General features: G+C 32.6%; 1 protein-coding gene across 1 annotated transcript in view; it reads right to left on the bottom strand.

The window, feature by feature from the left end:
* Positions 1 to 20,492, bottom strand: part of LOC137406602 (multidrug resistance-associated protein 1-like) — a 44,263-nt gene extending 23,771 nt beyond the window's left edge. The window contains exons 1-16 of the mRNA XM_068093197.1: positions 20,361 to 20,492; positions 19,935 to 20,070; positions 15,503 to 15,561; positions 14,624 to 14,828; positions 13,160 to 13,263; positions 12,530 to 12,752; positions 10,394 to 10,531; positions 7,318 to 7,464; positions 6,852 to 6,936; positions 5,918 to 6,111; positions 5,262 to 5,438; positions 4,414 to 4,575; positions 3,714 to 3,876; positions 3,449 to 3,533; positions 2,635 to 2,710; positions 283 to 520 (exon numbers count right to left, since the gene is read on the bottom strand). Of these exons, the coding sequence (XP_067949298.1) occupies positions 283 to 520; positions 2,635 to 2,710; positions 3,449 to 3,533; positions 3,714 to 3,876; positions 4,414 to 4,575; positions 5,262 to 5,438; positions 5,918 to 6,111; positions 6,852 to 6,936; positions 7,318 to 7,464; positions 10,394 to 10,531; positions 12,530 to 12,752; positions 13,160 to 13,263; positions 14,624 to 14,828; positions 15,503 to 15,561; positions 19,935 to 20,015 (2,137 nt within the window). The 5' untranslated portion in view covers positions 20,016 to 20,070; positions 20,361 to 20,492. The remainder of the gene's footprint in view (positions 1 to 282; positions 521 to 2,634; positions 2,711 to 3,448; positions 3,534 to 3,713; positions 3,877 to 4,413; positions 4,576 to 5,261; positions 5,439 to 5,917; positions 6,112 to 6,851; positions 6,937 to 7,317; positions 7,465 to 10,393; positions 10,532 to 12,529; positions 12,753 to 13,159; positions 13,264 to 14,623; positions 14,829 to 15,502; positions 15,562 to 19,934; positions 20,071 to 20,360) is intronic.
* Between the last annotated feature and the right edge of the window lie 6,308 nt (positions 20,493 to 26,800).

Here is a 26,800-nt window from a genome sequence, read left to right as displayed (position 1 = left end):
TATTTTGATCTGAGCTTTCTACCTAATCACCTACAAACTGTGCTACATTAAGCTATACGCTCGTATAGCGCAATGCATAGCGCAATGTAATATATTTATATTAAAATACAAGCAGTGAGTTACATCCGAATCAAACACATAGTATTATAAGTGCGTACAATGCATGATGATAATATGTAAGTTGCGCGATGTGATATTCTATACAAAACTTAACTCATGTCATATGAACCAACTTACTGTAATAATGCACTTTGCTATAACATGATAAACCGTAAAACTCACTTCGCAGGAGGGTGATGACCCAGTAGATGACCAGATAAAAACTGGTAGCGGACCACTTAGCCTCGTCTGAAAACTTAGTCTTTGTAGCTGGTAAAAATCTCTCATTGTCAGTCCACTCACTGAGCCAGATGCTGGAGCCTACATTAGTGGCTGCCGAGGCCAGCATGAACAGGAAAGTGGCTGTCAGCCAGAAATATCCCATCGACTTTGCATAAACTTTGTAAACATCTGTAGTCACCTTAACATAAATTATAGTTTCTCGTAGCAAGGTAAACACTCTAAGTAATAATACAACATTAAAATAGAAATAAGAATAACACAGCAATAACAACAGAACGATCATTAAAATGTAAGAGCTTAGAAAATGTAGTACATCCCAACTTTTCAAAGATCTCAAATATTAAACAAATCAAAGTTGAAACAAAAATTTTGAGATCTTCTATGTCGGATGCCAAACAAAAATTTATAAATTAAACACCCATCTTCTCTTATATAAGATAAAGGATGGATTAGGGTCAAAAACTGAGGTTGAAATGTTCCATAGAGTTAAGCAGACAGCAAAAGGCATTTAAGTTTAACATTTAATAAAGCTACCAGCATATAATAAATAAGACAAGTATTTACTGATAGTCCATTAAATGGAGTGGTCATGCTAGCGTCACCGGTCACTGTCGTTACTGAGTGGTCAGTAAGTCGTCACTAAGTAGTCACTAATCGGTCAGTAAGTGGTCAGTAAGTGGTCAGTAAGTGGTCAGTAAGTGGTCAGTAAGTGGTCAGTTAGTAGTCAGTAAGTGGTTAGAAGTGGTCAGTTAGTGGTCAGTAAGTGGTCACTATGTGGTCACTAAGTTGTCACTAAAGGGTCAGTAAGTGATCTTAGAACAACAATCAATAGACTTCACTTTTTGGAAAAGGTTATGAATGTTTCACTCGCACTTGTGTAGAAGTACAAAGCTTTCATCAATGTGTATCTCAAAAAGGGCCACAGTTGAGTAGAGAAGACTTAAAGTATAGGCCTATCTCTTTATAAGATAGACATTTCTACAGCTTGGCAAGACGTAAGTTTTTTAAACCTGCTTTTTGCTTTTGCTCAGTGCTTGTGTCAGGCATGAATAGTTTTTTTAATAAAGTGGTAAAAGTCGAAGGCTTTTTTACTCAGACATTTCTAGCTGTCACTGTATTTCCTAATACTCTAGGACACTTATATTTTGCTAGTATTTAGTTTCGTGAGTGGCATACAGAGTAAAATTATGTTGCAACTTAATTTCGCAGCTCTGATGAGTGCGAAAATATAGTGATGTGAAAATAAATGCAGTGGAACAAACATAATTAGATTCATCAGGTCCAGTTCACTGTTACGAAATTGTTTTCAATTTGCGACTAGTTTGTATTTGTAAACCGCAGGTAGAAATGTGTTGACGAGATCGATAATGCAATTTGATCGCTTGCTGCCATTTGTTTCTTAGACTATCAATGATGTCAAGGTCCCTCCCGCCGTGACTGATGCGGTACCAATGTGAGATCTCAAGTATTTATAGCACGCGGTGACCATGGCCCAGGTTGTTATTGTTTTTGGTTGGTAATAAAATTCATCACTGCAATAATTATTATTAAATTTTATGACTTTCCCTACCAGACTTTCATCCTCATCAGTTACAAATTCAGTGACTAAACTAATATCATCATCTTCCTCATTTGTCTTGGCTTTTCCAAAAAAACCTATTATCGTAATTTGCTTTGCCATGCTGCTCAATCGGCGTATTAGCTATAATGAGTTTAGCAGAAAATTCCCAATGATCCAACCACAGACGAAAAATGCCTGCATTTCTAATACGTGTGACAATTTTATTGTGAATATTAATGATCAAAGCTATTTAATTTCGCGTTTTCGCTCGTTCGTTATGATAGTTTAGTTTCGCTAATGAAATTTTCGCGAAAGGATGACTTTGCGAAAACGCGAAATTTAGATGAGGCGAATACATAAGTGTCCTAGGGTATTGAAAATTAATATAAACCAAAACTTTCCTTAGCGTAGAAACATTAAAGGCTTAGCATGAGGCATAAAAATTGCGTACTTATCTCATTCATGTTTTTGATTATTGTATTTTAATTTTTAACAAAAGCTTATATAAATTGTTACAGTTATAATAATGTTACATAAAAAACAGCATCATTCCGTAAAACACTACAGAAATTATTTCCCAAAGTGAAACACGAACCAGAAACGGGTTTTTGGTTATAGATGAAAACAAAAAATAAATTGCAACTGCAGCTTCTTTAAGGACAATAACGAGTGTGCCATCAAATTAACTGAAACCATATTCTGAGGTATTTCTGTAATCTGCTTAAGTTTACCTTTCCAGATTCTACAGATTCCTGATTGGCTTTAGGGGAAATTCCATTTGCACAAGCTCCAGATCTTTGAGATACACTGAAGACAAGAAACCATACTAATATGAATAGGTAATAAATTATGTCTATCGGTAAATAATCAAAGGTATTTGTTAGCAAAAATATTAAAACTTAAATGAGAAATAATTGCTATACCTTTTCAATATATTTTATCTTTTTGTAGCTCACGTAATTATTTGTTGAATATAAAATTTACTGCTTAGTTAAAAAGAATATAAAACTATGCGGCAAAACAAAGAAATTTTTTTTAACAATGGCTGAAAAGACATTGAATACAGTTTTTAAAATAGAAAAATAAAACAAATCACCTTTAACCTTCACTCAAGCAATCTATGCCTAACTTTCAACAAAATGTCAAACACGTAAGTAGTTTTTAAAAGCTGCTATAATTGCATTTCTTATTCAAATTCTATACAGTGATTCAAGCATTGTTATCAGAATAGTCTTGCCATTCTAATAAGGTCAAAGTTATTTAATAATTTTAATTAACTTTGACTTCAACTCTAACAAAAAGTTTCAATCATTTTAAAATTTGATTAAAAAGTTTTTTACAAACAACAATTTGTAAATAACGTTTAAAAATGATTAACCTTGCTTGTAAAGCCAATACCACTAATATATTTACTTGAAATATTTCTGATTTTAGCAGCAGAGAATTGTACAGTGATGATTCAAATGATTTGGCTACAAAAATGACTCATCATAACTATAATTCTTTTAACTTTTATGTCCAAATTTAGTCAAAGTTTATACAAACCCTGCAAACTCTGACCCTGGAGAATTTACTTGGTTTTTTTTAGAAGCTGCATATCTCTCATCAGTTGCAGCCGATTCGCTGGCACCTGCCAAACATGTAGAATAGCTAATACCTGCTAAATGTGTCAAATGGCTAGCACCTGTGAAACATTTACAATTATTACCTGCTATACATATAAAATGACTAAAGTTGTGAAAAATTATTTCTTAGCACCATATAATGACTGCTATTATTATTGGAGTGTCGTTGCTAATGCATGTCTTACCGAAAGATGTGTGCTCCTCCAAAAGGGCTGCCAAAGCGCCTTTTTCAGCAATCAGTTCCTGATAGGTGCCAGTTTCAGTAATTCTGCCTTCTGTTAGTACAGATATACTGTCCACCTCAGGTAACCACTGTAGACCATGGGTGACAAGTACTCGTGTCTTTTCCTGATTTTGGAAAATGAAGTTAGCTGAGGAAAGCACCAGCTTTTAATCTAATGAAATTAAAAATCTTAAAAAATAAGTCTAAAAATGTTTTAAAAAATCATAATTTTATTATAAGGAATTTGAACTGCACACTAGCTCCCAAAACTATTTCATGCGAGCAAACCTTTACTCATCTTATGAAAACCCTTAGAGAAAATGATCCTTGATTTCCAAGAAGAGTTTTTATCTTACTACATATCATGTTCAAAACTGATGCGACGTGACCAAAAGCAACAAATATGGTTTTTGTAACTTTATTTTGACTTTTCAAATAAAATGTTCTACTGGACTAGAGCAGCTCATAAAAGTGAAAATCATAGTAAACCCCTATATAAGCGTTAATGACAATTCTAGTGAGCAATCTGAGCTGGGTACATAAAACTATAACAAAACTAAAAGATGAAATATGCAACAGACTTTAACAAGCTTTAATAGCTAATTGTCAAAGGTGAATTAATTAGTAAGCTAATACTCACAAATGTAGGAAATATGCTTTACCTTTAAAAGCCCGTTAGGTCCGATGACATGCTCAAAGATATGTCTCCCGACGTGGGCATCGACAGCGCTCAGAGGATCATCAAAAAGGTACAAATCCGACTCACTGTAACAGGCTCTGGCTAGACTAACTCTCTGCTTTTGTCCACCAGATAAATTAATGCCCTGAAATTTTTTAGAATGCCATGAGTTTGGATTAATCAATATTATATACGTTAATCAAGCAATTTTGAGTTTTGCAGAAGTTAAGAGTCTTAAATATTTCCCAGAGAAAAAATAGGATAAGTATAAAATTAAAACAAAAAGTTCTATTCATTTGATTTGTTTGAGATTTTTGGAAGCAATTTATTTTGACATACCAAAATTACTCTAGATCTCATTTTTATGCACTTTATAAAATCCTAGAGATTACAAATTTATAGATAATTTAAATCTCTGTAAGAAACCAGTAAAGTCATCTATTTTAAAAGTCACTTTTGTGAGGGATTTTCTGACATACTGTGTATTCTTATTAAATTAAACACATTCTTTAGAATTCATTTAAAAGCCAGATAAGAACTGGTGATAACAGGTGATAACATGTGATAACAGGGGATGCCAGGTGGTGACAAGGGGTGACAGGAGGTGACAGGGGGTCACAGGTGAAGACAGGTGAAGACAGGTGAAGACAGGTGAAGACAGGTGAAGACAAGTGATGACAGGTGGTAAAAGATAATGAAAGGGGATGATAGGTGATAGCAAGTGATTGCAGTTGATGACAGGTGATGACATGCAATTGGTGGTGATATTGCCATACATAGTAGGTGCTGAAAATGCTCCCAGCTGCAAAACCTTACTGGTTCAATACAAACCTTCTCTCCAATCAAGGTCTGATCTCCATGATCCAATATTTTAAAGTCAGATGCCAGTGCAACAGCAGTGACTATGTCATCATACTTCCTCTGATCAAATGGTTTTCCAAAGGTTATATTATCTCGCACAGTGGCATTCTGAATCCAAGGATGCTGCGCAACCAAGGCCACTGAGCCCTAAAGAGAAGAAAGTAGTCAGCCAGCTACAGATACTGCACGATAGTTTGAATTTTTGTTTAGCCTAAGACAGATAAAAAAATCAGCTATGGAAACCACTAGAAGACTGGGTATGCAGCCATACCTGTGTGATTAATTATTATAATTGCTTAGTACGGAAAATATCTTTTTTAGAGTAGTTTCATCTAAAAAACTTTAAAAAAGTTATCTATTTTTTTAAATAAGCTGATTGCTAGCAGAAACTAAACTGAAATAACAACAAGGCCAGTGCTAGTAACTATAGAAAATGCTTTCACTATCCAACCTTTCTAGGCGATCAAGAATTGATGAAGATTGAAGTTCAAAATGAAAAAATTATTTAATTAAATTTAATACCAGAGCTAACTTAGCTTGCTGCATTTTTATAGCAGACATCTACAATTTAGATTTTAAAGTATTACAAAGTTGGTAAAAAATGTACAAAATAATAAGTTGTATACCTTAAGAACCACCCTTCCAGAATGCTTGTGCATGTCACCAACGCAGGCTGCTAATAGTGAGGATTTCCCAGATCCTACTTGTCCAACAACAGCGGTGAGAGAGCCAGTAGGTACCTCAAAATTGATGTTGCTCAATACATTTATTGAGTCTGGGCACCATGAGAAGGTGGCATCAGTGATACGAAGACTTACATCTATATAAGACCAATTTATAAACTTATGAATTGAATATGGTAATTGTTGGGTCAACTTTGCTGGTATAAATGCAAATTATTATAGATTTTTAATTAATTTAAAAATTATGTTTTAAGACACTACTATACCACCAAAATTGAACAACTGCAGTTGTAAAAAAATTTAAAAGGTGACGATTATTAACGAATCAGGGAAAAATTGTAAAATGCATGCACATATGGAAAAGATCTTATTGCGTTCGGTATTTTCTAACTTTTTTCATGTCTTAAAAACAATATTCCATTATCTTGTTATTTAAAATAATAATTTAAAAAATTGAATAACATTGAATATTCAATATTTAATTATAGTGCGGAGTTAAATATTTAAAGTCAAAAGAATGTAATGAAGTAACATTGAAATTATATTCTCAACATAATTATAACAGAAATTATAATCTTAATAACAAATCAATCGCAAGTGGTGGCAGTGCATTTCAAAAAAACATGTTTGCGTCAGAACAGCTATGCGACAAATATAACTTAAATACAATATGATACATTGTCTATTTTAGTAGAAAATGCAATAATTGGTTCATCATGGCTAATAATAATGAAGGAAAAAGATTTATAGAACATATCTATAAGGAGGCAAGTGTCAATAAGAAACAAGCTCAGCTACTCAGCTGTAAGCAAAAACTCATGGAAATTATCTACTAACGAGTGTATTTATATGTTTGTATGTTAAACTGTTACCTTACCACAACTATCATCCTTTTCTATATTCTTGTCAGACAGATCTGAAGTCTTGAAAAAATTAACTATTCTGTTGATAGACACGCTGGCCTAGCAATAAAAACATATGGGTTTAATGTTGGCAAGATGAATTACTCAGATATCAAAGGTAATAGACATAGAAACATAGTAAGGTAGCTGTTAAACAGCCTACATAGTACATACTAACACTGTATGAATGAATGTCCACTTGAGCCTAGCTATAAAACTGAACAGAAGCAGAAAAGAATTGAACAACGGCAAAGGTGGTAACTGAAATACATGCAAATACCAAATTTGAACAAATTTTAACAACTTTTGTCTAAACTTCTTAACTCAAAATTATTTTGCACACTCTTGGTGTTCAACTTTGATACTTGAAGCATGTTTTAAGACAAACATCTAAAAATTTAAGTCAGCTAGAAAGCGCATAAAGGTGTTTTGCTACCATACCATTGCAGCAGTTGACAATCCTTTAGGAAGTTGAAAAAGAGGTCCACGAAGTAACCTGAAAAGTGTCAGTGTAAGAAATGCTGCTGTCGGCGTCAGCATGTGATTTGGGTCTACTAAGACATATATAGTAAATGTTGCCGTAGGTACCTATAAAACATATAAAACATAAATTTATTATTTATTTGAACACAACGCGTCTAAAACAAATTTTGATGCATTCACTATTGGTTTGTCATAAATTCACTAACTAAAATATCTGATTTTAGATAATTAGATATTTATAGATATAATCTAATCATTTGCTGAAATAAAAATTTTTTTTTTTAAATATAATAATGAAAATAAAAAACTTAATTAAAACAAGAACTAACTAGGCAAACCTTTAAACCTAAAAAATAATAGCTTGATATCTCTGAACCTTCAGAAGGGTGACGCCCTTAATAGTTGACATAAACTTATACAACTATTTTGTGCCATGCAGGACTAAAATATATGAAACTCATCACTTTAACACTTAAAATATAGTTCAAGCTTTAAATTTGTATGAGTAATGAAAATGTACAGAAGTAATAATTGTGCTTTTTGTCAAAATAGTTTTCGAAAACAATCAATTTAAAACTTACCAACTTTTGTAAATAAATTGAACATTTATAAACACCAATGAAATAGCAAAATTTATTTTTGGATTTTTTACTAAGCTGGTTAATCAAAATTTACCTCAACAGCTTACAAAGAATTTTTGCACTGTGATATTTTTTGATTTTACTGAAATTAAATTTAAAAAAACTTTAGATAATTTGGAAAACTTTAATTCTGAAGTGTTCTTTTGAATATGTTACAGTAAATTTAAAGATGTGTAAAGGAATAATATTTCAACAAAAGAAAGTGAATCGGTGTTTAGGAATTTTTAGATTAATTTAGGTCAATTGTATATTTCATTATTACAAATATTTAATTTTAATTTTAAATATTATATTAAATTCTATATTTGATGTTGTTGTCCAGCATTGTTCTACTTTTGGAATATACAATGTATTTGAGTGAATAAAGCTGATCAACAGAGGTATATATGAGGTACAATATGAGGAACCACTGCAAGTTTTCATTATTGGAGAACATGCTAGATAGTAACAATTGTATGCCAAGAGAAGGTAATTACTAGAGTAAGTCAAAAGCCAGCACCATTTAGGTTATCAAGCAAATTAAGGTAATCACTATGAACTATGTTTTAAAGAGAGATTGCTTGTGAAATATAATAAGAGACAATGCGCCATGTTTTTATGTTTGATAATAGAAAACTGCTGAAAGACAGTATCTGCCGGATTAAGTTTATTTAGGGTTGCTGCTAATCAGGAAGTCATTACTGGGCTGCTGTAGCGGCAGAGGGCTGTGCGGGCAGAGCTGGCGGGACTGACCGAGCAAACGCGGGTACAGCAGAGCCGAGTCGCGCTATCTCGGCAGGAGACTCGGTCGCCGGTGAGCTAACTTGGCAGGCCAAGAGGAACAGAGACAAGATCGCGGTGAAGATAATAAAGAAGCGGAGCCTATCGCCATGCGGTCGTTATACATGTATAAGGAGCTTGCCAACATGCCCACACTCTCTGCATGACCGTTCAATTGCATTTGACTTCATGCATTTATATATATTTATTATTAACGACTTTGTATGATTACATATATATATAGTGTTTAGCTACTAGAATATATATATATATATATATATTAGAGCTGCACAACGATTGTAAAAATTGATCGCGATTAATAACTGGTCTAAACCGGTTAATCTTCGATTAATCTTAGAATTAATCTAGCAAAAACTTGCATATTCAAAAACAAATAAGACAGCTACATATAAATTAATTATATTTTAAACAATTGTTAGCAGTAGTACATGTTATGCACAATGTACTAAAGTTACAATGTAATAATTATTATGAGTATGAAAACTGTCTATGAAAGTCTATAATTAAGTCAGCCAAGAGTTGAGGCAGCACGGTTTATTCACATTATCTGAAGAAAGAGATGCCCTCTTCCTACATACACTATTGCCAGCTTTAGAGAATAGCTGCTCACAGGGGACAGTAGTGCCAGTAGTGCCAGTAGTCAGTAGTATTAGTTATTGTCTGCGACAGCTGGTGATGATTTCTGCTGGTAGGATGAGAATTAGTTAAAATATATCTTAATGATGATGTGCTGTGGTGGTAAGCAAATTCTTTCTGGCATATAATGCACTTCGCTTTCTTGTTTGCGCTTCCAACAACTTACAGTAATGCACTACCTAGGGCGGTCCTAGGGTGGAAGACATTTTTCTGCTTTCATGTTCCAATAAAGTGTCAATCTTATATTACTAATATTCTGAAGCTGAAATAGAATTGTGATTTTTTTGAAAAATGAAAATACATGTATAATTTACTTAAAAAAGTTTTTAAAAATAAACAAAAATAAACTGTAAGATATTAAATAATACTGAAATCACGTTTGTTGCTATTACCTAGAAACATAATCAAACAACTAACAACATGGCCGCTTACGGCTAGATCGGCACGGGCTTGTGCATTGTATTGTATAAACAAGTTTAATGTTAGCGACTCACTGTGTTTTCATAGGCGAGTGCAAAATAATTGTGGTTTAATTTATTGTTAAGAAAGTGTTGCTTGTCATAATATTAATTTGCTAGTAAATTAAATGGTAGTAACCTGCTACGTTAGTAGGCCAATTACTAACGTATGGTACTAAACAGTACAAAGGAAAGGAACCACATCAAGATCATCACCTCGGTTGCATTTTAATTGAAGATTAATTGGCCTAACTCAGTTAATCGTTTATTTGTATTAGTCACGTTAATCGTTTAAATAACGCAATCATTGTGCAGCTCTCATAAATATATATTCTAGTGGCTAAACACTTGGTGTGTTTATTTCTGTCTTGTGGAGAATAAAGGAATCGTGCGTTTCTTTTACACTGCCATTGAAAAGCCAAGTATACTAAAAATGAGAACCCACACAATCAGTAAGCCTAAGATTTATACGTATGAGATATACTCGGTGAGGTGAATAAGCGAGTAAGTCATACTTACTAGGGTAAGTGTTGCACTTATAATTACATATTGTACTATGAGGCACTTCCAGTAGTCTGATATAGACTTAATTTCCTCTCGTCGGATGGCTGAGACCTTTTCTTCAAAAGATGGCTCCCAGGCATAAAGCTTAATGACCTGCCAAAGTTGTCACTAGTTAGCAAACAAACGTTTTAAGATAAAGCAATTGAATACAACTGAGGGGTTTACACTTTTCGTTTATTATTTCGAAGTTCATTGGTCATCAGGTTGGCACATCTATGGTAATATACTGCAGTAGTTATAGCACTTTTATGTTGATAGTGTGATTATGGCATATCCATATTAATTTAATGTATAGGAATATTTTAGTTATAGAACATTTATGTTGATAGAGTTGCTATGGTACATCTATGTTTTATAGCTCAGTTGTCTACTCTTACTCAAGTCTGTTCATTGTTCTGAAAACTTAGATTTAAAGGTGAGCATCAAAGCTTTGCTTGATGTAAATAGAATTTTCATCTATTAGAACCATTTTCAGAGCTTTTATGTGAAGCAAACACAGTTATGCATGAAGCCTTTGAATTGTTAGTCTTGAGTCATATTCACTCTCTGCTCTTTTTTAGTTGGGTTTAGTTAGCCATAAATAAAACCAGCGTAAAATTGGAAATTGATAGAAAATTTTTGACCTGCCTTTTTCAAAACTATTTATTTTAGCCATTCCAGCTTAAAAATAAATAATATCAAAAAACCCTAGTATAAGATAGCTAAAATACTAAATTTTTCAGGTTTTCACCTGTCATCCTTTTAGAAAAATGTTTTTAGTTTACATCAGTTGCTTGTCATAATAACACCATATTTTGGCTATTTTTAAATTTTTTTAAATCTTCGATTTTTGCATGCATTTTACACTTAGATTACTTTTTTTTAATTGAGTAAATTTAAAATACATAATAAGTGTACATAAATTTTTTTTAATTGCGTTCTGTTAGATCTTTGGAAATGACATTAAAAATATCTTTAAAAAAGTTAAGTTCAAATATAAGCTTTTTAGCTACATACTAGCAATTGGTTTTACGAACCTTACACAGCTGTTTATATGCTCTAACAGATTTAGAAAATAAAACTGATGAAAAGACGAGTGCATTCTAAAATAAGGCTCTCAGGTCTAAAGGTCATTGGTGGCAGCACTATTAACCTTTTGACAGACACTTATGCCACACGTAGAACGGCAACCAAAATAAAAATAATTTCATTAATTATTTAGTAGACAATAGAGCATCTATAAAATGTAGTGATTGAAGTGCAAGGTTTCTCCTCTTGCGGATCAATGCTATAGAACAGCAGGTGGTCGAGCAGAGCTTTTGAACACACAGTGAGCGACCATAAATACAATTTGCACTAAAACAGTGCATGCAATGATTTTCTCGATATAAATCATCATATTACGCAAAAGCTTTTTGTCTAGTACATATTGTACTGTGCATAGTGAGCAATGCACAATGTGTTTTGATTGGTATTTAATGTATAGCGCATTGTTAGTAATGCATCATGCATAATATAGCAACGAGCTGGCAAAAAAATTCATTCTGGTGGTCTTGCAGTTGGAATACTATTTACAAAAATCTTATTTCAGCTTTCAAATTTGTTTTATTGATAGCCAGGGGTTGAAAAGCCTTGCAACAGATTTACCACTGACATAAATCATTGTTGCAAGATGTCATGCGCTTAGGAGATTCTTTACCCACTGCATACTGCAATGATGCAGCAATAATACCCCATACACAAACTTTCTGGTGTTGGGTTCATGTTGCAGCCGCAAGAAACCTTTGACACAAATAGTTGTAAAGTAACTGCAGTGTACAGTAGGTGCACATGTACCTACCTTAAGGTGTAATGGATAGAGTGCCTTCTCTACTAGAGAGCCAATAGCTATGATCATATGTAGTGAATTGTATATCTATACTGACGTACAGCTTTCTTTATAGTAAAACAACTACAATCTTAAGAAATGACCATAATTTTAAAATTATACAAAAACAAGGCATAACTGCAGATATATAGACATAGCGAAAACTTAAAACTGAATGCTAATTCACAGTCATAGCTGAAAGCAAGAAATAATCATAGAGTCATCTTTTAAGAGTAACAATTCACCTTTATTCCACTAAGAGCTTCATTCATGATCTTCACTCTCATATCCTTCAGTTTCATCTGTTTGGACTGAATTGTCTTCTGTCTTATCGCGATCAGCCCATTGGCAGGCACAGCAATAGCCATGAGACCAAAGCCAAGAAATGCACTAGGACCTATACTGAGATAGAGTTGCCAGAGAGATATGGCGATGGTGAGAGGAGCCGACCATAAAACCCAAGCATTTCTGCAAACAGCGAAAATCCGTATTGATGATGAAACATATACTGGCAGGTATAAACACTTGTTCGTATATCATAGCTACAAGTAAAATACCATCAAATTGAGTGTCGTGGAAAAGGAATGTTATTCAATAACTTCTATTGTTGTGTACTGGTATGTTATATTATTCTTTACTGCATCATATAAAAAAATATTGAAAAATTTAAAGTTTATACTATAAAAATATAAAAAATAATATAGTATAATCTTCTATAATATGGTGTAACATGATATACCACAATATAATATGAAATAATTTAATGTGTTGTAATATATTCTTAAACCACATTATCTAATATTATATTTTAATAACTTTAGCCATTTTCTAGTATACTATAGCATGATGAACTCAATGAAAGCAGTGAAAATTACACATACATGAATAAATCCTGCATGCGTTGACCATCGACTGCCATTAAATTTACAATTTCGCCGGTAGTCGTCTCTTCTTTAGCTTGTGAACTCAATCTTAAAGCCTGAACATAACAAAGAGTCAATTATAAAGATACCTACAAGCAAAATGTTTCCCAGTGTATATCACATATACATGTATTTATCAGCAAATCTTGTGTATTATATAAAAATATACTTATATAAAAACGAATAGCCTCTACTCATTAAGCGAATGCATTATTTTTTACTAGCGTTTAGCATCATAAAAATGATTTGCCAAATATTTAAAAGTGGGTGCAAGTATTTAAATCACAAGCTGACTACCCAAGTTAGCGGATAAATTCAAGATGTGTACTTATTGTCAGTCATGCTTGTTATGCATGCTTTAACATTATTTAACAAGGTTAAAAAGAGTAGTTATTTTTCTATAAATACTGAAAAGAATTTGGATGCTAGTAAAGTATTTCATTGTACATATGTTATCAGTAGAGACTTTTAAATATTTGTATATGTTGATCATTTTAACAAACTTTCTAACACCATTGAAGAATCTTTTAAAAACAGTCAGAGTAGTTGTATTTTAAAGGCTCTTTGCGCAAAACCGATTGTCTGTTAACCAAATATTTTAAATCAACAAATCTAACAATTTTTTCTCGTAAGCTGATTTACAGTTAAACTTGTTGAAAACTCAGCTTGAATACTTAGTAGAATTGCAGTATTCTTATCAATGTAACACGTCAACAAATATGATATAAGATAAAACTTAGCTGACCAAATTTTAACTTTTTTTTAGAAAAAATTATATTTTTTTTCAAAATGTGTAACAGAGCTTTTGATGTAATACCTTTTGTCAAACTTTTCAAATTATTTTAAACTCATGTGATTTTACAAAATAAATTTAACTATTCAGCATTGACAATGAAAGGCTTTAGAGAAAGTCAATTTAGACAGAAATAGCTAATTAATGTTATATAACAGAAAAGCACGGAACTAGCAAAAAGGCACTTTATAGATGATAAAAAGATCTTAATGTGTAGGCATGTGCAATGAGCTCTAGAAAGCTTTAGAGTAGTATATTTAACTGCCACTAAAATCTAAAGTCCTAAATCTACAATTTAAGTCGACGTGAATGAATGCCGAATAATGATTTTATGTTCAGCAGCTCGACAATTGTAATAGAAAATGTAAAGTTTTTATACACACTGAGCCACGCCCACAAGGTTGAATAATCTAGTAGGGCTATAAAAATTTTGAATTTTCTTATTTATTTGATGTTCTTGGCACTTCTAAAACATGATCAGATGACTCCATATAAGACGCACTCCATTGGTCATGGCAAGCAGCTCTGTTAAATTCTTTTAGCAAAGTTTTAAATTTTTCATGTGCTATGAATTTTTTTTACCAGTCATTTATTGAAATAGAGGGAATAAGATTTTGACAGACCTTCTTGTAAAGAACTGAAACAATGGATGCTCTGACGCGAAGGCCAACTTCGAGGCTAATGTAAAACATCTGCTCAAACAGAAAGCTCATTATGATTTGTGTGATAAAAAGGATAGCTGTGAGGAAGTAGCCTTGCCAGGCTGGAGCGGCCTGAGTTCCTGGAACTCTCTCATCTGTCCTAGAGCTTACCAGCTCCATTAACAGCCTGCAGAAGTCATGGTACATCTGTGCTGAGACCGAAGTTATGGTACATCTTTTTTGTCACCAAAGGTATGATACATATACGTTGACACCAACGTTATGATACATATACATGTACGTTGAAACCAAAGTTATGGTACATTTACATGTAGGTTGACACCAAAAGTATGATACATATACGTGGACACCAAAATTATGGTACATCTATGTTGACACCAAAGTTATGATACATCTATGTTTATAAGACATGTGACAAATTCAATTTTTGGGTAGCTATATCACATTCATGTTAATATATTATTTATAGTATGTCTATGTTGGCGTGGTAGTACCATTGTATGTTTAGGTTCTATATATTAGCTGTGGTAAATTTATGTTTACAAGGTAGCAATCATGAGCCTGCATTTATATGGCAATATCATAACATAGACACAGAACGAATATACATAATCATTTAATTAAGAAATCACTAGATCAGTTAACATTTATTTTTGTAACGTATTTGTAACACCAATAGTTCAGTCTAAGTTTTACCTTTAACTACTAATTTACAAAAGACAATTTAGAGTTTAAGCAAATCTTTGACTCTATAATTGACACATAAACACAGAATAGAAACAGATTAAATACATTGAAATTCTCAACTATTTTATTCTGCTGAATACTATTTTATTGTACCTTTGTATGAGAGGGCCTATAAATTGAATCCAGTCATACAGAAACTTGCAGAAGAAGGCCTGTAATAAGAATATTAATAATAAAGCCTGTAATAAAAAAACAATTCAGACATTGTCTTAAAAAGTCTTACACAAATTTGTAATAGATTTTATCAGAAAGTATCGGTATTTTTCTATCATTTGTGTTTGTTTTTGATGTTTGAGTTGATCTGATTGCCAGGATGTTTCAAGATTAAAATTGATAAAACTTGATCACAGTTAAAATACTCAAAAAGAAAAATACATGCCAAAATGACGTCACTAGATAAACGGCTGCCTGTTTCTTGTTATTGATATCGGCTGCTGCGTTCAAGTTGTAGCTTTATGAGTTTCGATTCTGTTGATATATTTGTGGAAGTGCAACTATAGGTGTCATAATTGCACTTTTGTTGGAATCTGAGCATTTTAACCACTAGAAGTTCCACTGCCATACAGCCCACTACCAAAGAGATATTGGAAAAAAAGAAAGGGTACTGATGGTTGAGAAATGCAATATTAGCAGTCAAATGGCACTGCAGTGCAATAGGATAACTGCAATGGTAGCTGTAATGTACTGGGTGTTATTATATACAACAAATAGCAATAATGAAAGGAAAAGATAATATGTTTATATCTCTCTCCCTGCAATAGGAGAAATGCAATATTGGCCAATATTAGAAGTAAAATGCGCTGATATTATTAGAATAACCAATATTATTAGTATAGTAATAATATAAAACCAATGCACAATTTTGTTTACATTTTAAAACTTCATAGCTCGCAATATTAAGAAGTTGTGATACTTATATTGACTTTTAGAAAATCTGTACTACGTAGTCATTGTTCTGTAGTCATCCAAACTTATAATTAAATATTGTAATAACCTCATTAGGATCGTTAGAAAAAAATCATCGTCATTTCCTTTACTTTCACTGCGTTGGACATCAGTTAGAATACCAAAGCACTCAAGAGTGTCTAAAATGTCAGTTACTTTGAAATCGGCAAAAATGAAACTTTCATGAAATGAAATGATTTCAGTACACCTACGTTAATTACAGAAACTTTCGGCAATTCGACAATGCGATAGACTGGTGAAATGTGCACATTATTTTTCCGTGAAATGCGCACGACTTAATCGTTCTATTCTCTGTCGCTTGGCATTTCAATTTCCGGTCTTACTTTTATTAAACCAAGCTTGTCAAGTGTTTTGCGAAGACTTTCAGCCAAATTAATTTGTCTATTTGTGTATAATCCAATCAAATGGGTAAGTTTTAAGATAATGCCGACGGTATACAAAGACTTGGTAATATATTTAAATAGGCTTATATGTGTTTTGTATCGTTATTATACTTTAACGACTCTACAAAACGATGGTTAAATTTGTTGATGAGATTTTGATACAAGGGTTCGTCTCATTGTTGATGAATAATTTTCGTAAGTTGTGTGCACATGCATTTATCATAAAAACTCTCAAACTTCGCATCTGCTCGTTTGGTCGTGGGACAATTAAATTTTTTTGATTTTAATCTTGAAACATCCTGACAGTCAGATCACCTCAAATATCAAAAACAGTCGCAAATAATAAAAAAATATTAATACTTTATGATATAATCTACTAAAACTTTGTGTAAGTTCATTTTTAAGCATATTAAGTCACTCTTCAAGTACTCTTCATGTACTGTGCTCAAATGAGGCCTATCATCGATAGCTAAATTCTGTCAATCAATAGCTGTTTCTTAAATTTATGCTGAAACAGCTAACATTTATTTTCGTAACATATTTGTAACACCAATAGTTCAGTCTAAGTTCTACCTTTAACCACTAATTTACAAAAAACAATTTAGAGTTTAAGCAAATCTTTGACTATATAATTGAAGTAATTTCCTGCATACAGCGTTCAAAGTTTCTTAAAGTCTTTTAACATTGCAGCTCTATAAGTTAGGGTAAAAAATCGGGTAACAGTTAAATTAAAACATAACAAAAGAGTATATAAGTTAAGTTAATCTAAACTTTACTTAGTGTAGGTTAAGCAAAACTTTGTCATGTATATTTATTTTTACTTCTAGCTCTCGACCTATGCCTAGCCAAGCCTATACTCTCGTTCACGTGCTTCTATGGTAAAACAACAACAACAAGCGTCTCTCATTGATTATTATTATTATTGATTAATTTACTTTTAAACATAATTTACACTTTTGGGTACTCTTTACTATAATAAGAGCTGTGTTTGTCTGTCTGTCCAAAGCCACAATTACAGGTTATAGGAAAAAAATTGTTTTCTACTGGATTCAAGCCCACGATTTTTAGTTTGGTAGACCACCACTCTAACACCTACACAGATCTACCACTTTCGGGTACTTAAGAATGAATGTGTGAATTCTCTGTACTTTATCAGCACACTTGACTATTTGACACGGCTCACTAGGCTGCCAGGGTACTAGTCTGTATATATAAACCTCTGTGTCTGCCGTTTGTCTGTCCAGTTATAACAATGGAGTTTTACAAGCGAAAAATGCACTGCATACTGGATTGGATTTCGACACTTCCGGTTCTGGAGGCAGCGATCTTACCCATTAAACCACATGGGCTACTTGAGGTACGATGCATTAATTGTTGTCATACTCATTACATTGGTTAAAATACTCACGCTTAAAGCGCTGGGGGCTATTAACCAGCACACTAGATCATTACACGTAACATAACATTGATTAAGTTAGATTCTGACACAGCTCTAAAGGTCCGGCCAAACGTAACGAATTATTCGTTCAATCTGACTGAATTCACGAATTTCACAGAATTCACAGATTTATTCGGCCGAATATCACAAAATCGTCTGAGCTGTGCATGCACATCGAATTCGTCAACGAAACGCTTTTAATTGGCTAACCAATTTTTTTAGCGAGCACGGTTTTAGTAGCTTTGACAAGTGGTATAGTCCAAGACACGTACGACGACACACAATAAAAGTATCACCGCGATATGACTTAATACATACGATGCAACTGCCTATATGCGCTAGAGATAGCGACTGTTTTTGCGACGGAGCTTTTGCTGCATAAAAAGAAATTGTTATTATTGAAAAAGAAATAATTCATAGCTTCTAAAACATCTAAAAGAAAATTCTGGATACACGATGAGAAGTTCCTGCCATGGTGAACCAACGAGAGAGAACCAACAATAGCGCATATAGGCTGTTGCATCGTATGTATCAAGTCATATCGCGGTGATACTTTTATTGTGTGTCGTCGTACGTGTCTTGGACTATACCACTTGTCAAAGCTACTAGAACCGTGCTCGCTAAAAAAATTGGTTAGCCAATTAAAAGCGTTTCGTTGACGAATTCGGTGTGCATGCACAGCTCAAACGATTCTGTGATATTCGGCCGAATAAATCTGTGAATTCTGTGAAATTCGTGAACTCGGTCAGATTGAACGAATAATTCGTTACGTGTGGCCGGACCTTTACTGTAGTGAAGATTTTACTAGCTCACTTGGTAAGTTACTGAAATTCATTAGATAAGTATTTTATTACCCATGCAATGCTAGCATTTATCTAGTTTTACATAAATCATCTGTTTGAATGCTTCATTTAATTATTAAAAATATTTATTAAAAAGCTGGAAAGGTGATTTTTAGGTTGAGCAACAAATTAATTTAATTGCAGTGTAAACTTATCAGAATATTTGCTCTTAAATACAATAGTTTCAACATAAGGAGCAGGTTTCAATACTAAATAATGTTATGTGTAGACGGTTGACTAAACTAAAGTTTCTACAATAAATGATTTATTATGTTTGGTTGGTAAGAAAAAAATATTCCGAAATTTCTACTGATAGGTATTTTACAGCTGTCAACATATTTGTTGCCTTATACTAGCAGAGCTCTTAAAATTTAAAATTTATTTTTTAGTTAGGCAGTTTTTTAATGTATCCTAAGTTGGTCAAAACATTGAAAACACGAATTTGTTAAATTGCCCTGCATTGTTATCAATACTTGGAAATAATCCAGAAAGACCGACATACCATAAACCATTGTTAGCTACTTATTATATGTCGAAGTAAGCTAGTGAACTTTTAGTAAACATACTCTCAATCTCCAAGCTATCTCATCACAGCGTACAAGCCAGCTGACCACTAATAAAAAGCTGCCCAGTTTATCTACATGTACTCCTGCTAACTGGAGATCTGCTTTACAGCATTAATAACACCTAGTGACATGTACAAGATATAGCTTAAAATGCACATTATATGGTCACTCCACAGTATAGCCTTGAATCTTTGATTGTGAATATAGAATAGGTTAACTTCAAAATATTTTAAAAGCTATGACATGCTTCAATTCAGTAGGTTCCTAAAGAACTAGGGCTTATCAACAAAGACTAAGAACCATATACTAGGACAGAATTTAAGCCCTTACTACTAGCATTGTCCTTCCGTGGTGCTTGAATATCACTCTACTAAGTGATAGAGCCGGCTCTTGGCTTGCAGCTTCAATCATGGGCTGTGTGTCATTTACTCCATCCTTTGGTGTAGGCCTGAGACAACTCTCCTTCCTGTTGTGACAGGAAAATTGCGCAGCTATCATAAAATTAACCAGCAAAAACACATTAATAAAGAGCTAGAAAAAAACTGGTAGAAATGTCGTTGCCTCTGCAAGGAAGTTGACAGGTTATATGCTAAAAAACAACAAAAAAAGACATTAGCGGCGACTGCAATAGCTGAAAATGTGCAAAAACTAAGTTTGGATAGTCGGTGTGTCAATGACGAATTCTATTTTAAATACTGCACCCAAATACATAACGCACTTTGTAAAAGTAAACTAGAGCTAGTCTAAGTAACTTACTGCTTCCTCCATTTTTCTACTGCTAGGTTCCAGTCTGCTTCAAAAGCAGGTACATGATTCTTGCTTCTATTTCTATTTGGGAGGTTCCAGAGGTCTTGTCGATTCAAATCCTTTTTGTTGCCCAGAGAGATTGTATCGGTGAACCAGAAGAATGAGAGGTAGGAGAGAAAGGAACTAGTATGCTCTGGACACAGACTCTGTAGAATATATAATATTCTTTAGTGACTTTAAACTGAATTCATACTTATTGAGAAAATAAATTACAAAGAGATACGCAGTAGTGTGCAAAAGAAACTGGACTACTTTGTTGGAAAACTGAAATTCTCATTTACAGCATTGTTACTCAATGTGAATTTATTATATATTAATAAATTACATAATAATATATATTATTGTGAATTTGGTTGATAGCCGTCAAAGTGTACATTAAATTAATCTTCATTTTGTTCTGATTTCAAATATGTAAACCGAACAGCTATAACAATCATGTTTATGAAAGGTTATGTAAGTTAAATTTTGAACATTTCATTTTTTAACGGTTGAAAATAACAACCTGCGCAGATATGATCACACCGCATACATTTTTATTAGTCTATTTTAAGTAAAGTAGTTTGAAAATCTCTTTGAGCAGCACTAAGTGACCCTGAAAAAAAGTCAACTTTGGTAATATGAAGGTAAAACTTTGGTTAGAATTTGGTTGGCCAGCCTTTGTTCTTGAGAACAGAATGTAAGCCATAACATTAAAAGCTTATTATCTCAACTAAAGTAATAAGCACAAACAATGAAATTCATATGTGATAATTCAGTCCATAATTAAGCATATCATGAAACCAATTTTAACAGTTCTAAGGAAACAAAAATAAATACAAATGTTAGTCACATAGAAGTACCATTTGCTATAGCTAAATATAGCAACAAGCCTTAAAAATTTAACTACAGAGAATTTTACGATTAAATTTATTCACTCAATATAAAGCTCCTTGCTAAAAATAATTACTCAAAAGATTTTAAATGAAAAAATAATAAATAGCTTTGAAAATACTCTTTTAGGCAGCAACTAAATTTATCTGGCAGCTGATACTGAATGTATGTTTTAAAAGAATAGAGAGTGATAGATGTTTAGCTGCTGATTCCTAATTTGGATTTGTGTATTAGTAAAACAATATTGTTACTCAATTCAAATGCTTATCAAGTTCTTTTTACTGAGTAAATGAAATGATTTTGATATCTTCAAGCTATGGCTAAATCACCAGTAAATCCATAGCTTCTTGGCAGACAAAGCAATTTGTAGACACAACTCTACACCTGCTGTAAGGGAAAATATACTGCTCAATGAGAATAGGCCTCAATAGGTGAAGGTTACGAGATCGTTTAAAACTGTTCATTGTCCTTATTGAAGCGGTCTCAGTGTATTACTGATTTGCCTATGGATCATGAGTGATCTGTGGTAAAAACAGCTGTTGTGGTTGGGTAAAAACTTGCGCCTTTATGTTTCAGCTCAAAACTAGACTTTTTGTTATTGGTGAAAATCAGTCGACTGCAAAAAAGAAACAAATTGAATCACTAAAATGAACCAAGCAAGAAAAAACTTTCTTTTTTAATTTATTTGATTAGCCAAAGAATTGTGCTAAACTGATTTATTGAGTAGTTTTGCATGACACCAGAGATCGTCATTGGTAAGAATACAGTATTTGTGCAGATATAGATAGTTGTTTGCGTGAAGCCTTATCTTCGTCATTCAGAATCGAGTTTTAAATAATAACAACATGCGCTAAAAATAAACAAAATGAAATCAAATTTTTGTCTAATGAAGAACATCTCTTAGAACGTTACTGATGCACCAAAAAAGCATGGCCAATTACACACAATGTACCGTATAACATTCAGCCACAAATTGATCACATGTGGCTGGCATGTGTTTACATATTAAATTTCAGCAAGCGTTAATAGCTTTTGAACTCTTCCCAAGAGATATAACACATTCCCGTCTCACTGGTCAACGCTGGCCACACATTGGTCACACAAACAAACTCTTTGGCCAGTATGCCGCAGCCAGTCCCGCAAAACAGGTAATTCTTGGGGTCAAAGGCATGCATTTACCTAAAAAATTTACAACTGCACATTTTGTTTAAATGACAGGTAAAAGCACTGAATGGGCTGTGATATATGATCACCTAAGTATTTTGTGGCACCTAACTACTCCTGCACTTTCCATTGTGTGATCAATCTATCGAATAGCATGCCTTCTATCCTCTTTACATGCATGTATGTACTCACCAGCATCCTTCACTACATCTTTTAAGCAACATTTGGTATGTTATACTTACGGAAAAGTGTTTTCTGGTGTCATCATTGGCGTCGGATATTGATGCTAAAACTAACTGGAGGATGCACAGGGTGAAAAATGCAGCATTTCTTGCAATCTGAAAAATATTGTCAGCTGCACCCACCTGCAAACCATGAAAATTAATTTGTGTTACTTTTCCATCAATTAAATTGGTCTTGGCAGAGCTTTTAACAGAAATAATCTAAAAGTTCCTAAAGTAGGAACATTGCATACTTTTCATGTTCAAAGCTAAACATGCCAAAAGCTTACCATAGATATTGAGCTGTATCTCCAAAACCTTTTTACATAGCTTTTTTACACCCTAATTTAATTTATTGATTTAAGATTGCTTGTTTTATTTTCCTATTGATCACTTTAAATTGCAAACAAAAACAGTGTAACTTAAAATAATTATTTGCAAAAATATATGAAAATGCTAGGCAATCCACATACTAGTTACTCAGGCAATACTGTTGGGCTTAGACCAACACAGAATAAAATATTTTGACATGTGAATTAATAATCAATAATAGCAAGCAAATTGATGCTAAACTTTGCTATTTTAGATATTTTGAAATGCATTCATAAAAAAGCCATGACACTTCTTTGGATATAATCTCACTACATGACATCAATGATAAGTGAAAGCTTTTTATCCGAAAAGCTGTATTAGCTGATTCATTCTATACTACTGAAGTTTGCATTTGATTAATTATACACATACTTTATATAAAAACTCACAGGTGTAAGTTTAATAGTATTCCTAAAATTTCACCTGAACAGTGTGTACGATTCCTGAATAGAATTGTACAAAGGAACCCCAGCACCAGAGAAACCAGTAGCACCATAGAATTCCACTAGTAAACTTTCCTTTCAGTCGGTACCATTGGGTCAGCACAGCTGCTGTCAGCTGTCAATCATATAAAACTAAAACTTGATACCATCATAAAGGCTATTCAGTGCACCAGGTTAGAGGGCTCAGCTGCTTTCCAAGTTGTTTACTTTTTGTGAAAGCAAAATAATTCTAAACATGCATCAGAAATTTAACCCTATCTCTGACTTGCTGAAGTTATTTAAAATGTAAACACCACAAGGCTTGACATCATTGAGAGAACCAATGAAACATAATATTAAAAAACTTATTAACTTTGAAAGACTAATATTTTATTAGAATGATACCATGTCGTTGATATAATGATAACTTGAGAATTATTTTAAACTCTTAAGTTGCAGAATGAGTAATAAAAATCAGATATAAAACCTCAAGAGTTTAAACCAGAGTAATAGACTTATGACATCATAGAGGCTGAAAAACAAGTAAATGTTTTGCATAATTTTGTCATATTTCTGTTGTAATCAAAGACAGCCATTGACTAGTAGGTTGATGTTGTCACTATAACACTGCTTTGAGAGTCTAAATAAACATCCTACAACTACTACAAGTTGTTGTTATGCATTCAAGAACCAATAGTTTATCTGTTTAAATTTACAATTGTGTATATTTGTGAACAGAATTTTTGTGTTATTATATCCAATTATGAGATTAGAAAACTTTGCTAAACTTTTTGCTTACCTAAGTATTGCACCAAAAAAACAACGCAATTGCTGCTACAATATTTCTTTTCTATATTTAGCCTAACAACTTCCTAAGCATAACTTATAATAAACACTAGACAGTTGTCCTCAATAGTGACTGACAAAAAAGCATTTCACATTCTTGCACACACGCGCACATCCTTCTGTCGTGTTATGTCAACAAGTATTGACCAATATAAAACGGGATATCCGTTATGCGTACTGTCAACATCTGTCAGCTCACATTTAGCTAGTTGTTTATATATAGAACGTGAATAGGTGCCCCACTTGACGTCACTAGCTCTGTTTTGAAATTTGCATCATCATTAATACTTGTGTAACTAAGTGCAGAATCATCTAAAAAAACTTCTCAAGAAAATTTACAAGCTCTAGCTATTGCTTTAGATGTATCTGTCAGATTTTCATATTAGGAATTTTTTAGTTAAATTCTAGCTTTTATTAATAAAAGTAGTTGTAAGCTAAAAAAATCTAATCATGACTTGTTAGGAATACGGAGCTTTCGAAATTTTTGCCGCTTGTGGTAATAACAACATTTTCAATTAAATTTATTAAACTGTTCATATCTATCAGGTAATGCTTTACTTCCTTTGCAAGAGTTTAAAATGTCTGTTTTAGATTTTAATTCATAATTGCTTAAGAAGCGCTATATTTTCCAATTAGGTTGAAAATTTTTTGTTATTAAAAAACGCAACAATATTTTATTTGAAATATTATGAAGCCAATTTGAAGCAATTTTTCAACTAAACTATTGAATACTCAATGTTTTATTAATCTTAAACTTATTCATCAGTTGTATTCAACTTAATTAGAACAAATCACATGAATGACTTAGCTCTTGCTACAGAGAACAACGGGACAATTGCTTTTGTAGCTCACTTTTATGATGACTGGCTAAAGGATAAGTTTCTAACAGCCTAAACAATTAAATAAAGTTATAAGTTCTTGTTGAATTCTTGTATTTTGAATAATTTTTCAACCAATTTTTTACAATTGTTCAAATGAGCACACAGATTACTGCTGTAGTCATACAACTTTGTTTAATGTGTGAAACTTGAAAAAAATTATTTGAAGATTTGCACTTTCTTAAAAATGCTGCTTCTTTAAGATTAATTCTTTAATGAATGTGTTTAATAAAATAACTTTTAGTGATTAGAATTGTTATTGCTTAAAATATTCGTTACTAAGAGGTATGTTTAGAAGAATTTAAAACATAAAATTTTACCAAATGATCCATAATTAGATAAATAAATTTAAACACAGAAAATTGCCGAATTGGTTGAAAAATATAATACGTGCTCTGTAATTATTTAGCCTGCGAAGTTAATTCATTTCTTGTATAGGAACTTTATTCCAGTTAAAGTTCTTGAACTACATAATTATAATCTTCACAGAAATTTAAATGAAAAACATGATTAACCCTATAAAGGGCTTTGTTGAAGTATGCAAAAACCGGCTTTAGAATACATTTTTCAAAGTCAGCGAGCAGCATATATAAAACTAGCCTCGTGACTTTTAGCCTTCATACCCCAATTTTTTTAAACATAACCATATTCAAGCTCTAATAATATATATTAGACTCATTTTTAGATATAACAGATATGTCTAGTTTAAACTCATCATAACGTCAATAAACGCATAACAACTTTCTACCCAAATACGATTTATCTAGTATTTACCAAGGACCCATGGCCAACTATGTTTGATAGCTTTCGACTTATAAACTCTTGTCACTTATGTTTGCAGAGTGTTATTGAGCTGGCGAATGAATAGGTAGGTGCATGCAATAATATTCTTTGCGTGATTGCAAGCCACATACCATAGAGCTGATTTCAAAACATGCAGTAAAATATGCTGCCATCGGAACATATCTGTAGTCACCGGAGTCCTTGTTGTAAAATCTCTCATTCATGCCAGAGCCAAGACTGATTAGGGAGATTGCGGCTAACATCAATGAGATTATCTACATATATGAAACAATATTGGAGTTCCAAATAATAATTATAGCAAGATATTGTATTTAACTTAATGATATAACTTATATATGTACATGTGATAATTTCTTAAGCCTTGCGAAGGTGAAATCTAGCACCTTTGTGTAGTGTCATCACACTTTGCATAGCTATGCTAAGTACAGATGTGTTGTTTGGTCAACCCAAATAATAATGCATATTAACTACTACTGTTCAATATTGTTTAATATTATTTTTCATAATTAGGCTATGCTGTATATCTTCCGAGATTATGTATCTCTTTTTATACCATGATAGATGAAGCAATAAAATGACAAATAATGCAATATAATAGCATATAAGTTAGTGTAACATACTGTAATACAATTTAATCTAAAATAGTATGATATAATTAATAGTAGTATAACACAAATAATATAATATAAATTATAGTAATATACTGTAAAATAGCTGTTTATAACAAAATAGCAATAGAATAAACCATTATAATATAATTTCATCTGGTGTCATGTAAGTTAGTTTAATGTACTATGTCACAATGCAATACT

This window comes from Watersipora subatra, chromosome 10 (genome assembly GCF_963576615.1).
Source record: "Watersipora subatra chromosome 10, tzWatSuba1.1, whole genome shotgun sequence".
Taxonomy (NCBI): domain Eukaryota; kingdom Metazoa; phylum Bryozoa; class Gymnolaemata; order Cheilostomatida; family Watersiporidae; genus Watersipora; species Watersipora subatra.
The sequence above is the reverse complement of the archived record's forward strand: the minus strand, read 5'-3'. Positions and strand labels throughout refer to the sequence as shown.